The sequence below is a fragment of the Pristiophorus japonicus genome, chromosome 6 (assembly GCF_044704955.1).
Source record: "Pristiophorus japonicus isolate sPriJap1 chromosome 6, sPriJap1.hap1, whole genome shotgun sequence".
Taxonomy (NCBI): Eukaryota; Metazoa; Chordata; class Chondrichthyes; family Pristiophoridae; genus Pristiophorus; species Pristiophorus japonicus.
This window is the reverse complement of record NC_091982.1, coordinates 226,680,486-226,693,369: the sequence shown is the minus strand read 5'-3', so window position 1 is coordinate 226,693,369 and position 12,884 is coordinate 226,680,486. Positions and strand designations below refer to the sequence as shown.

Below are 12,884 nucleotides of genomic sequence, written 5' to 3'. Positions count from 1 at the left end.
GTGAATATCCCCGCCATTTCCAGTTGATCTCGGCTAGCCAGCTCCTCCCCAACAATGCGGGACCATTGCCCGGGACAATCCAGAGCGGCAGCCGATTCACTACTCCATTGTGTGTGACAGCCAACAATGCACTGCCTAGCACCGGAATGATTTATTTCATGTAAGTCCGTAATTGTGTCTCAATACATGCTAATTTGGGTCTACTGGCTTTAAGTGGCCATAGCTTCTCAAATTGCTGAACGCCCATGAGTGACTGGCTGGCCCCGGTGTCCAGCTCCTTGCGTACTGCGATACCGTTTAGTAAAACCCTCAGCATAATTATTGGCGTTTTGGTGTATGAACTGTGAGTATTCGCCACATGGACCTGCTGAACCTAGGCATCCATCGATTTACCCCAAAAGTCATCCTGCCTCAAAGAACCCTCTTCTGGTCCATCTGCCTCATGTATTCGTCTGGTTCCTGCACATTCGAGCTAAATGGCCACTGAGATTTCAGTTTCTGCAGACAAACTGTTGAAATCTGCAAGATCTAGCTGAGTGTTTTCCCCCACACCTCCAGCATGAGTTAAAGTTTCCATTGTTGGGAACAAAGGGACTATGGCCAGGCATTCCGTGCTGACTGTCCCTTTGACTGCTCTTAACTACCCGATTAGTGGGTGTCAATGGCCCCATCCCAGGCCGCATTGTCCACTGTGATGGCGTGAATGTCCGTTCAGTCTGCCATTGTCTCTGTTGAAGTCCTACTCTGGGGTCTATTGCTGCCTGGGGGGTGTCGGAATGCGCCTGCCTGCCTGCGGGACTCTGAGTCGCATTGATGATGACTCCCTGATCCATCGCTGCGTTAGAGGCAGAATTTCATGCGTATATTATTTTTGTCTCTTCCTCCCCCGCCATGAAAGTTTGAGCCATCAACGCTGCCGCTTCCAAGGTCAAATCCTTGTTCTCAATTAATTTGTGGAAAATTCCTGCATGACCAATGCCCTTGATAAAGAAGACCCTTAGCATCTCCCCCCTGCAGGCGTCTGTGAACTTAGAGGCTGGCCAAACGCCGGAAGTCCGCTACGAAGTCCGGTATGCTCTGTCCTTCACGACGTCAGTGGGTGTAGAATCTGTGTCGGGCCAATGGATGCTACTCGCTGGTTTAAGGTGCTTCCCGATCAATTTGCTAAGTTCTTCAAAGGTTTTGTCCGCTGGCTTTTTGGGTGCTAGTAAGTCCTTCACGAGCGCGTAAGCCTTTGGTCCGCAGCTGGTCAAAAGATGAGCCCTTCGCTTGTCGGCCGCTGCAGTCCCCAGCCATTCTTTCATAACGAAGCTTTGCTGAAGCCTCTCGACAAAATCGTCCCAGTCTTCCCCAACACAGTACCGTTCATCTGTGCTATCGGTGGCCATTCTCGTGGGTTGTGAATTCCCGTTTCTCGTCGCCAATGTTACAGTCCTTACTCTACAGCATGAAACCACACGAGGCACATTCTGGGAACAAGGTCACTCTGTGACCTTAACTCTTTATTTACAGGACTCCAAGTGATGACCCTGTGTGTGACCTCCCTTTTTATACCTGTGTGATCAGGTAAGGAATGTCTCCCACAAGTTCACCCCTTGTGGTCAAGATGTACATCGAGGTTGAGTGTCTACATTAATACAGTGGTGTTACATTGTGGTTACATACATGACAGTTTCAATAAGTAATTTATCACTCTATATCTGGCATTTGCACTGCCTGTGGGATTTTTACTGCAAAATTGCAGTATCCTAGTGCAGAAAACGTAGCAATTTGTGGGATTTATTGTGGGATCACTGCTAATGTTGTCCTTATCCTCTGGATGGTCACTCTTTTTAAAAAAAAACATAATGTTGAAACTGCTTTGCTGCATTTCTAACCCAAATGAGCCCAATTCCCTTCAGATCAGCGGGCATTAATCTGACTTGTCTTAAATTGGACTGGAGCATCAAACTGACTTTGGTGGATGAAGAATACAAAATAGGCGCAGAAGATTTGGAACAGAAAGCATCAATCTGCTGTTTTCTCCCACAGTAAAAAGTGTTGCTTTACATGAATAAATGAATCACAGTGGGGATGTTAACACTGGTTAAGGAATCCTGCTCCTTTGAAATGTGATTTACAAGTAACAGTGACAGATAACTTAAGAGAATTTAAAAAAATGACCTGAATGCAAGTGCTTGCCTGAGGGCCACAGGAGTGTACACGTTCCCTGCTAAAGTGGTTTCTAATAACATAAGGCTTTACTAAATAACTCGGCGCTCATTAAATTGTCAGTGAACTGAAAGGTCATGTTGGGCTTGTAGCTGGGTAATGGGCATATTTAGACTTAGGTTTCCAATCAGCAAAGCTCACATAAAATAAAGGTGTTAACGCCTATTTAAAAATAGTCCATATTGGAAGGTAATACAGGCACATTATATTTTGTATTGAAATTTGATTGCCAAAAGTATACCCTAGATACTATGATTTAATCACAGACAGGTTTGGAGGATAAACAATCTGATACTTTACATAATGCTCTTCGTTCCTGATAAAGGAAGTTTTTATTTTACAATCATCTCACCACTGAAGAGACAAATGTGTATCCGTTTTAAGCAACCTCATTCTGTGCAGATGGGAATCAAGCGACTGTTTCGGCATCTCTGGTTGCTGTGTGCATAAAAAGGGATAGCTTCACACTGTGCTGTCATAGCGTAATAAGAATTTATATGATCGGAAATGCTTGTCATGCTGCCTAGTTCTTATAAGGTTTGGGCGAACTGGAATACAGAGCTGCAGATTGGGGTCAATGTTTAGGATCTTTCACAGATCATTTTCATCTTCTCCTGCCTTAGTTGTTAAGCTTGTCACCTCTACTCCTCCTTGATTTGGGATTCAGTTTATTCGCTTTGAAGAAAAAAACGTGTTGGCAACACGTGCTTCACACTATCGGGTGCATAAGTGCTATGAAAGCTCTTTCTGATATGAACTTAGACCTCAAAAGATGAGGTTCCTGATTTTGCGCCTTTGTGTTAAGAATCTACTGAGAGAATAGTTTTGGTGTTGTTTGGCTGATATTTCAAATACAGTGTTGTCATGTATGTAAACCTGTAAATACCATGTCTAACCACCAGAGGGCTTATCCCCTGGAGTCCCAAGGGATCCCACAATCCTTTGGGAGCACCTGTATATAAGGAGGCCTCACAGGCTGGAGAGGCACTCTGAAGACCTGCAATAAAGGACTACATGTCACCTTACTTTGAGCTTGTAGCATCTAGTCTGACTCTTTATTCAAGATATAACAGATTATAAGTTGAATAGAAGTGTAAGAATGGCAGGCTTTCTGAATAGTTGACTTCAGTGACCTCGTGAGGGATTTTGGTCATATTTACTGAATATCTAGATTGGGAGATGGTGGTAGTGATACTCTAGGTTAGGCCCATGATCAGACTTTGTTGCGTTGAGGAGCAGGGCCATTGCGACACTGATGAGGCAGAAACTCCAAATGTTTGGGAAATCTGGCTGCTCGAAAGTCTCTGCATTGGAGTGACCTGATTCTGGATAAGATGTGTGAAGGTGTTGACTAGAATAAGAGACTTTTTAAGGGCCTATGATTAACATTCAGCTTACTGGGATGAGAGACTCATGGAGGTTGTGATTTTATTGTCAGACATGAGAGGCTGTAGGAGCTGTGGGATGATGATACACTGGCTGGGATGAAAGATTTGGAGTGAGGGAGAGCTGGGTTGTGAGAGTGGAGAGTGTGTGAGCAGAGGTAAAATGCTGTATTGCAAAAGCATTGGTGAAGTTGCACTGCAAAGTAATTGGTTGCCGTCTGCTGGCTGTGAATACACTTCAAGGGACATTAGTGAGCGTGATGGCTTTATTAATACTACTAGCACCATAATATGATTTTAAGAATGCTATGAAAATAATTGGCAATCAGTAGATGCCATCCAATCAGTGCAGAGGGCATTTTGTGGCATGAATGGTGTTACCTTTCCATTATTTCTCATTGGGTCCTCTTGTCATTCTATTCTATAAACCGTCCTTTAACAATGGGAACTCAGTGCTCACACTGGTTTCCAGAATGGTTTCTGTGGCCAGGCTTGTGCATGTAAGGCAAAGTCTGAAATGACTCTAACGCTAATCAGTTTATTGCAGGAGCACAGTGGTACAGGGTAATTAATCTGCAAGGTCAGTGTGTATGTGTCTGTGAAAAACAATTAAACCCAACCAGAGTGATACAATGGCAGGGAATGCCAGGTTAAAACAATTCTATAAATAATAATACTTATAAAATGGTACACATTCAGAATGTGCTCCATACTCCGAAACCACTCACAGCTAACAGTGAAGAAGATGGTGGCTGTAATTTAACAATACCAGAAGTTTAAAAGTGTGCTTTTCACGAGCGCCAGTTTAATAGCAGTTTCTCTCCAATAAATTTCCACAAGCACATTCTGCAAGGATGCTTGTATGAGTAATGTAGTGTTAAAATAGTACTGACCAGATTTTAAACTATGAAATATTAGCACTCACTGGTGTATAAAAGAGCTGTTGGTTTACTGCTATAAGTACTGATAACTGACACAATATTGTAGAGTGAATTTTATTATGCATCTAATATTATTCTGGTTGGATTTAAATTTTACATATCGTGATCTCAGCTGACTCGAAAGTTGATGGGATCTGTCTCCTATTAATTGGTAGTTTTCAACACTGCACAAAACAGTATTCACTCAAATACACACAGAATAGTTGGGGAATTGGATAAAATAATCCGGTTGCCATCCAAAATCCAATTCTCCACTTGAAAGATGTGGTGTAAGATTGTGAATTTTCAATACAGTCAGTTGGAAGGCTACAGTGATGTATCTGATCTTATCTCTTATTTTTCAGGTAACATTTGATTCAGAAATTTTCTTCAATGTCCTCTTACCTCCGATAATATTTTACGCTGGCTACAGTCTGAAGAAGGTGAGATTGGTGGACTTCAGGTTCTGAAGGGCATGAATGTTTAAAGTCAAGGTGATTTCCAAAGTGACTTTCACGTTACTGCCCCCATTATATATTCTTTTAGAAGTTTACTTTTTCAGTCTGTGTTCTCAAGTCATTGGATGTTTAGACCCTGTTTAAACGTGTTTATTTTTTCTGCCCAATGCCTCAGCTGGTAAAGCCAGATGGTACATACAGATGGGAAGGTCCAAGGTTTGTTTGATGGCTGATCACAACACGGGAGCGGGGAGGGCGGGTGCTGAGCTGGGGACCTACAATTGGCCTGGTGCCCTTGGGCTAAGGAGAGGAAAATCAGCCCCTGAGGTTCCTGACCCTGATTGCTATCTAGTGACTTGTGCTGGAAAGTGCTGTTGGGTGAGGGCAGGACTACACAATTAAATAACTTGTCTAACCTTGCACATGAAGAATAGATACTGGGCCGAGGGACCAGAGGGTCACTGGTGCACATGCATTCTAGAAATATATTCCAACATGAATCACACCAGAAACTTAAAACACAGAGTTATATTCTCTTTCCTCTGTTTTTTTTCCCTTTCCATCCTGTCCATGATTACTCTTTATTTTGTCATGGAATAGAAGACGGTAGCTCCTGGGCCTGTACCAATGGCATTCTTTAGCTAGTTACGAGGAGTGTCAACAAAGGAAGCATAGGAGGTGAACCATCCACCTCTTTGTCCTGAAGCATCTGCATTGCAGTGAAGTCTCTCCTTTGACAATCGAGACATGATTGGGAACTTGCAGTGTGGGGGAATCAGGACTTTTGTCCTATCTAGCCCAATTTTCCAGTTGTGATTCTGTAACTACAGTATTTATAGTCGCTGGGATGTCCTATCACCTGATGCTGATGAGAATGACTTCTGAGCTGATATAGCTCGCTATTAGGATGTACTCTGAAATAGTACGGTAATGTTACATTCCGTCTTTTGATCTAATTTTTTTTTAAACAGAGACAATTCTTCCGCAATTTGGGATCAATTCTAACCTATGCTTTTATAGGCACTGCCATCTCCTGTATTGTGATTGGGTGAGTAAACTTTGTGACCATAAACATAAACGTGTCTAATTTCAAGGTTGAAGAGTTCCATAATTAATGATTAAAGTATCGTTAGTAGTACTCACATGGGTGGGGGTGCAAGAACCAGACAGTTGGAACTTTTATTTGATGGTTTTAAAATATGAAAGTATGGATTTTTATGGTATTCCAAAAATTGCAGTAATTAGTAGGTACTGTCCACTGATTGTATCATAAAATGATGTCCCTCACCCTCAATTATCAAGTTTTTATCTTTATTTTTCACCCTACATGTAGGTGGCCTTGTTGCTAAATTTCTTCCCCCCATGACCTCATCTTCCACTGGGGCATCACCTGTCTTTACTTACTCATGATGACATAATTCAGATTATATACTTACCAGGTAAGGGATCATCGGGAAGACTTCGGTCCCCGCTACAAACTCCGTTCCCTAGCCACTGACCCCCATCCCTCTCCCTCGCAACTGTCTGAGGCTGAATCAGACCTTTCGCAACCTTGGTGTCGTATTTGACCCCGAGATGAGCTTCCGACACACACATGTTCCAACACCGAGACCGTAACATGGTCCAACTTCTGCCTCAGCTCATCTGCTGCAGAAATCCTCTTCCATCCCTTTGTTACCTCTAGAATTGATTATTCCAATGCTTCCCTGGTTGGCCTCCAATCTTCCACCCTACAAACACTTGAGCTCATCCAAAACTTGCACCAAGTCCCATCACCCATCATCCCTGTGCTCACTGACCTGCATTGGCTCCCGGTCAAGCAACGCCTCAATTTTAAAATTCTCATCCTTGCTTTCAAATCCTTCTATAGCCTCACCCTTTTTGCTATCTCTTTTTGACCTCTCAGGTCACCTCGAAGTCTTTTCTAAAGAAAAAAGCCCAAACCTGTTCAATCTTTCCCGATAGCTGTAATCTCAGTTGTGGTACAGGTACCATCTTTGTAAATCTTTTTTGCACTCTCTTCAGTGCTTCTATGTCCTTTTCATAGTATGGAGATAACGGTCTGAACTATGAAGAGGACAGGACTGAGAACATGCGCAAGCAATCTAATTAATAATGGCCCAGAAATTTCGGTCGGAGGTTTCCCATGGGCAGTTACCTCCGACCTGAAAGTTTTCTACGAATCTGCCTGCTGGTCCGGGAGATTTGGAGACTTGTGGTCCTGGGGCTCTAGGCGAAGGCCTGCAGAGAAGCACACATATCCCAGGAACGTAGGCGTTTCGCACGCACCACTGGGATCATGTGGGCCGGCCCAACCAATCCAAGTAGGACTATTCTCATTCATACTTTTGGTGATTCTGTACGGAATCACCATAAGTATGAATGGGAATACCACCAAAAACACACAAACACTTCAAATGTTTTTTCAAACATCACATTTAAAATTAATCAAAATGGAATTTAATTAATTATTTAAAACAAAAATTTTATTTAAAAAATTTTTTTTTTTACATATTTTAAAGGGTCTAAAAATAAACTTACCAGGATTTTAAATTATTGAAAATAATGTATTTTTCTATCCTTTAACAGTTTATGCTGATAAAAGCAGGCCTTGCGTAAGAATTTCACGGGCATTCGCTGGGCAGAAATTGGGTAAATAGCACAACTCTGCACCCACGGAGGTCCTTTACTTCTGGATGCATGCGATCTGTCGAGGGTTCTTGACGGATCGCAAGTTCCGGGTTTAGGCGCATGCGCTTCGCGTACCTAAACCCTGAACTTGCGGGGCCCCTACAGGCATGTCGTACCTCGATACACATATAGGGGCCGTGAATTCAGGGCCATCGTTTTTCAATAGAGGATGTAGTAATTAGTAAAGTAATTCAAGATGGCCAATATTCAGTTAATGATGGTTAATAGGTTATAAAATAAAATAAATTATCCCTCATCAGTCTGTTCCATTGTTATGATTGTGTTTATTAATTGTTAATATTTATAAAACTGATAGCAAAGTCAATGCAAGATAAAGACTCCCTCTAGTGGTGCATCAGCATTTGGGATTTATTTCGAGCACTCAATTAAATTAGTCCAAAACTGTTCTTGTTACTTTTTAGCACTACGTATTGCAATCATGTCTAATAAACATCTGTAATTTTGGTCACTGACCAGGTTAGCTCCAATCAGTCTCTTGTCTCGCTCACCATCCACAGAGGTGAAGAAACGGAGGGGTAGCTCATGGATGACCACAAAAAGAGAAGTGAAGCATAAATGAGACGCGCACAATTGAGAGAGAACGAACAATAGAAGTGAAGGACGTATAACTGCAGTCGCGTGATCCAAGGATTCTAATAAGTCCAAATAGCTTGGTGATTTAATCAGGCATGGCCCATTCCCTGGCTTTGTCGCAGTGATCTGTCGAACAGTTCCCGAAGTTGTGTTATTAACAAAGCAGGTGACTGACCTCGCGTTCCAGCTGCTAAACTCCGACCAGCTGTTTAATTATACATGATACCCAGATGCCTGCCTCTAATAAAGCTACCAATATGGTTAGAGGCGGTTGATAAAGCTTTGTACCCCGTAGGGATGGTCTGTTAAGTCCGCATGTATGTGACAGTAAGCGTACAGATGTACAATTGGGTTATGTTATCTCACAGGTAATGTGTCTGGGATTAGAGTATGGCTAATGTTTTGTTATGTCAGAGATTGCAGGATCTATTTCTGAAGCTGGAAGATATATGTCCATGTACTATCACCCTCTGTTTGGTTTGGGCACAAAGGTCAAATAAAGTACTGGGGTGAGCTCACAGAGCAATGGAAGATAAGTCAAACAAGATTATACTGTTGGTGTATAAGGACCATATCTGGTGACTTAATCGTAGGGGTTTGGGTGTAACACATGCCTTGGTCGCTAAGCCTTGTTTTTTTCCTTACAAAGGGATAGACCTCTTGTACAGCCATGGGAATTTCCTATGCAAGTGCCAGGCCCATCATCCTTAAGTAGTTGAGCTGATTGTTGGCTGAAGATGTTAGGGAGTGATGCAGAACGGCTGGTAACCTACAGCTGGATTTCTGTCATCTGTGTAAGATATTTTGAGCTCTATGTTTCTCCAACCTGGATACAGGGATTCATTTGTATGGTTTCTGTTGTGTATCTGTAAAGCATGCACTCCCATGTTCCGCCACCAGGGAGCTCATCCCCTGAAGTCCCAAGGGATCCCAGCATTTCCTTGGGAGCACTGTATATAAGCCGGCCCCTAAGGCCTGTTCCTCACTCTGAGGTCACTGTTACTTTAACCTGTATTAGGAACACAATAACTGGCGATGAGAATACGAATCCAACGCAAAGATGCAGCAAACTGTGGGCATCCTGGAGAAGTTCTCGGAGGGTGAGGACTGGGAAGCCTATGTCGAATGCTTTGTAGCCAACGAGCTGGACGGAGAAGGAAGCGCTGCAAAAAGGAGAGCGGTCCTCCTCACAGTCTGCGGGGCACCGACCTGCAGCCTCATGAAGAATATTCTGGCTCCAGTGAAACCCACAGGTAAGTCGTATGAGCAGCTGTATACACTGGTTCGGGAGCATCTTAACCCAAGGGAGAGTGTGCTGATGGCGAGGTATCGGTTCTACACATGCCAGCGATCTGAAGGTCAGGAAGTGGCGAGCTACGTCGCCGAGCTAAGGCGACTTGCAGGACAATGTGAATTTCATGGCGACCTGGAGCAAATGCTCAGAGACTTTTTTGTACTGGGCATTGGCCACGAGACCATCCTATGAAAACTTTTGACTGCAGAGACACCGACCCTCAGTAAGGCCATTGCGATAGCACAGGCGTTTATGTCCACCAGTGATAACACCAAACAAATCTCTCAGCACACAAGTGTTACCAATGTTCGTAAATTAACTGGAACTATGTTTGCGAGCAGAAATGTACAGGGCAGAAGCCACAAATCTGCAGCTGCCAGCAGGCCTCAGGTGACCCAGATGACTGAGTCCCCAACAAAGGATGAATGCAAGGCAATTCACACCTTGTTGGCGTTGTGGAGGCTTCCATTCAGCCTATTCATGCTGCTTCAAAGGGTATGTTTGCAAGAGTTGTGGAACAATGGGGCACCTCCAACGAGCTGCAAGCTCTGCAAAACCCGCTAACCACCACGTGGTAGAGGAAGATCGGTCCATGGTGGATCAAAGCAATTTCGAGCCTGAGAGAGAGGAGGCAGATGCTGAAGTACACAGGGTGCACACATTCTCGACGAAATGTCCACCAATAATGCCAAACCTAAAATTGAATGGCTTACCCATAGCCATGGAACTGGACACTGGCGCTAGCCAATCCATCACGAGTAAAAAGATGTTTGAGTGACTGTGGTGCAACAAGGCATTCAAACCAGCCCTGAGCCCCATCCACACGAAACTGAGAACGAAAGAGCTTATCACTGTCCTGGGCAGCGCCATGCTCAAGGTCACCTACGAGGGCACGGTACACGAACTGCTACTCTGGATTGTCCCGAGCGATGGCCCACACTGCTTGGAAGGAGCTGGCTGAGTAAAATCCGCTGGAACTGGGATGACATCCGAACGCTATCACATGTCGATGAGGCCTCATGTACCCAGGTTCTTAACAAATTTCCTTCCCTTTTTGAGCCAGGCATTGGAAACTTTTCCAGGGCGAAGGTGCGGATCCACTTGGTCCCAGAGGCACGACCCATTCACCACAATGCGTGAGCAGTACCTCACATGATGAGGGAGAGAGTGGAAATCTAGCTGGACAGGCTGCAACGCGAGTGCATCATCTCCCCAGTGGAATTCAGCGAGTGGGCCAGCCCGATTGTTCCAGTACTCAAAAGTGATGGCAAGGTTAGGATTTGCGGCGATTATAAAGTAACTATTAATCGTTTCTCGCTACAGGACCAATACCGCTACCGAAGGCAGACGACCTATTTGCGATGTTGGCAGGAGGCTCTGACCTGACTTCGGCCTACATGACGCAGGAGCTGGAGAAGTCTTCGAAGGGCCTCACCTGCATCAACACGCACAAGGGACTGTTCATCGACAACAGATGCCCGTTTGGAATTTGGTTGGCTGCAGTGATCTTCCAGAGAAACATGGAGAGCCTACTCAATTCGGTACCACACACAGGACGACATTGGTCACAGGCCGGGACACCGCCGAGCACCTACAAAACCCAGAGGAGGTCCTCCAGCGACTGGATCGCGTAGAGCTGCGACTGAAGAGGTCGAAATGCGTCTTCATGGCAACAGAAGTGGAGCTTTTGGGGAGAAAGATCGTGGCGGACAGCATTCGGCCCACAGACGCCAAGACAGAGGCTATTAGCAACCCGCCCAGGCCACAGAACGTCACGGAGCTGCAGTCGTTCCTGGGACTCCTCAACTATTTTGGTAACTTCCTACCGGGGTTAAGCACCCTTTTAGAGCCCCTACATGTGTTATTGCGCAAAGGTGAGAACTGGGTATGGGGGAAAAAAAACAAATAATTGCTTTTGAGAAAGCCAGAAACATTTTATTCTCCAACAAGCTGCTTGTATTGTATAACCCGTGTAAAAGACTTGTGCTAGCATGTGTTGCGATGTCATACGGAGTCAGGTGTGTATTACACCAAGCTAACGTTGGGGGGAAGTTGCAACCTGTCGCCTATACTTCCAGGAGCTTGTCTAAGACCGAGAGGGCCTACAGCATGATTGAGAAAGAGGCATTAACGTGTATGTTTGGGGTAAAGAAAATGCATCCATACCTATTTGGCCTCCAATTTGAGCTGGAAACCGATCACAAGCACCTCATATCCCTGTTGGCTGAAAACAAGGGGATAAATACTAATGCTTCAGCCCGCATACAAAGGTGGGCACTCACACTATCAGCGTATAACTATACCATCCAGGCACCGAGAACTGTGCGGATGCTCTCAGTCGGCGAGAGGCGGGAGCAGCATGGTGAGGCCTATAAAAGGCCCAGCGGGTGTTCCACAGGCAGCGGCAGTCGGCGAGAGGCGGGAACAGCATGGTGAGGCCTATAAAAGGTCCAGTGGATGTTCCACAGGCAGCGGCAGTCGGCGAGAGGCGGGAACAGCATGGTGAGGCCTATAAAAGGCCCAGCTTGTACAGCTCCAGCTGGGAGAAAAAGCAGAAAAGAAGTGGAAAGGAATCAAAAGGTGAAGTCACAGCCAAAGGGGTAAGTGATTGGCTGGTGATTGGTAAGTAGTTTTTCTTTTTCTTTTTTATATCAGTAAGTAACCTGTAACAGTGTTGTCCCCAATTTAAGTGCATCTAAGGGTTAAGTCATGGCAGGAGAGCTCGGTCACGTGATATGCTCCTCCTGTACCATGTGGGAACTCAGGGACACTTCCGGTGTCCCTGACGACTACGTGAGCGGGATGTGTATCCGCCTCCAGCTCCTGACGGACCGCGTTGCGGAATTGGAGCTGAGGGTGGATTCACTCTGGAGCATCCACGATGCTGAGAATGACGTGAGTAGCACGTGTAGCGAGTTGGTCTTACCGCAGGAGAAGGGTCCACAGCCAGCTAGGGAATGGAAGACCAGCAGGAAGAGTAGTGCAAGGAAGGTAATGCAGGGGTCCCCTGTAGTCATCCCCCTGCAAAACAGATACACTGCTTTCAGTACTGTTGAGGGGGATGACTCATCAAGGGAGGGCAGCAGCAGCCAAGTTCACGGCACCGTGGCTGGCTCTGTTGCACAGGAGGGCAGGAAAAAGAGTGGGAGAGCGATAGTGATAGGGGATTCAATTGTGAGGGGAATAGATAGGTGTTTCTGCGGCCACAACCGAGACTCCAGGATGGTATGTTGCCTCCCTGGTGCAAGGGTCAAGGATGTCTCGGAGCGGGTGCAGGACATTCTAAAAAGGGAGGGAGAACAGCCAGTTGTCGTGGTGCACATTGGTACCA

At 45.1% G+C, this 12,884-nt stretch overlaps 1 protein-coding gene across 1 annotated transcript in view; it reads left to right on the top strand.

Annotated features, from left to right (window-relative positions):
• Window positions 1-12,884, top strand: part of LOC139265983 (sodium/hydrogen exchanger 9-like) — a 571,812-nt gene that overhangs the window by 103,276 nt on the left and 455,652 nt on the right. The window contains exons 3-4 of the mRNA XM_070883664.1: window positions 4,882-4,959; window positions 5,946-6,022. Of these exons, the coding sequence (XP_070739765.1) occupies window positions 4,882-4,959; window positions 5,946-6,022 (155 nt within the window). The remainder of the gene's footprint in view (window positions 1-4,881; window positions 4,960-5,945; window positions 6,023-12,884) is intronic.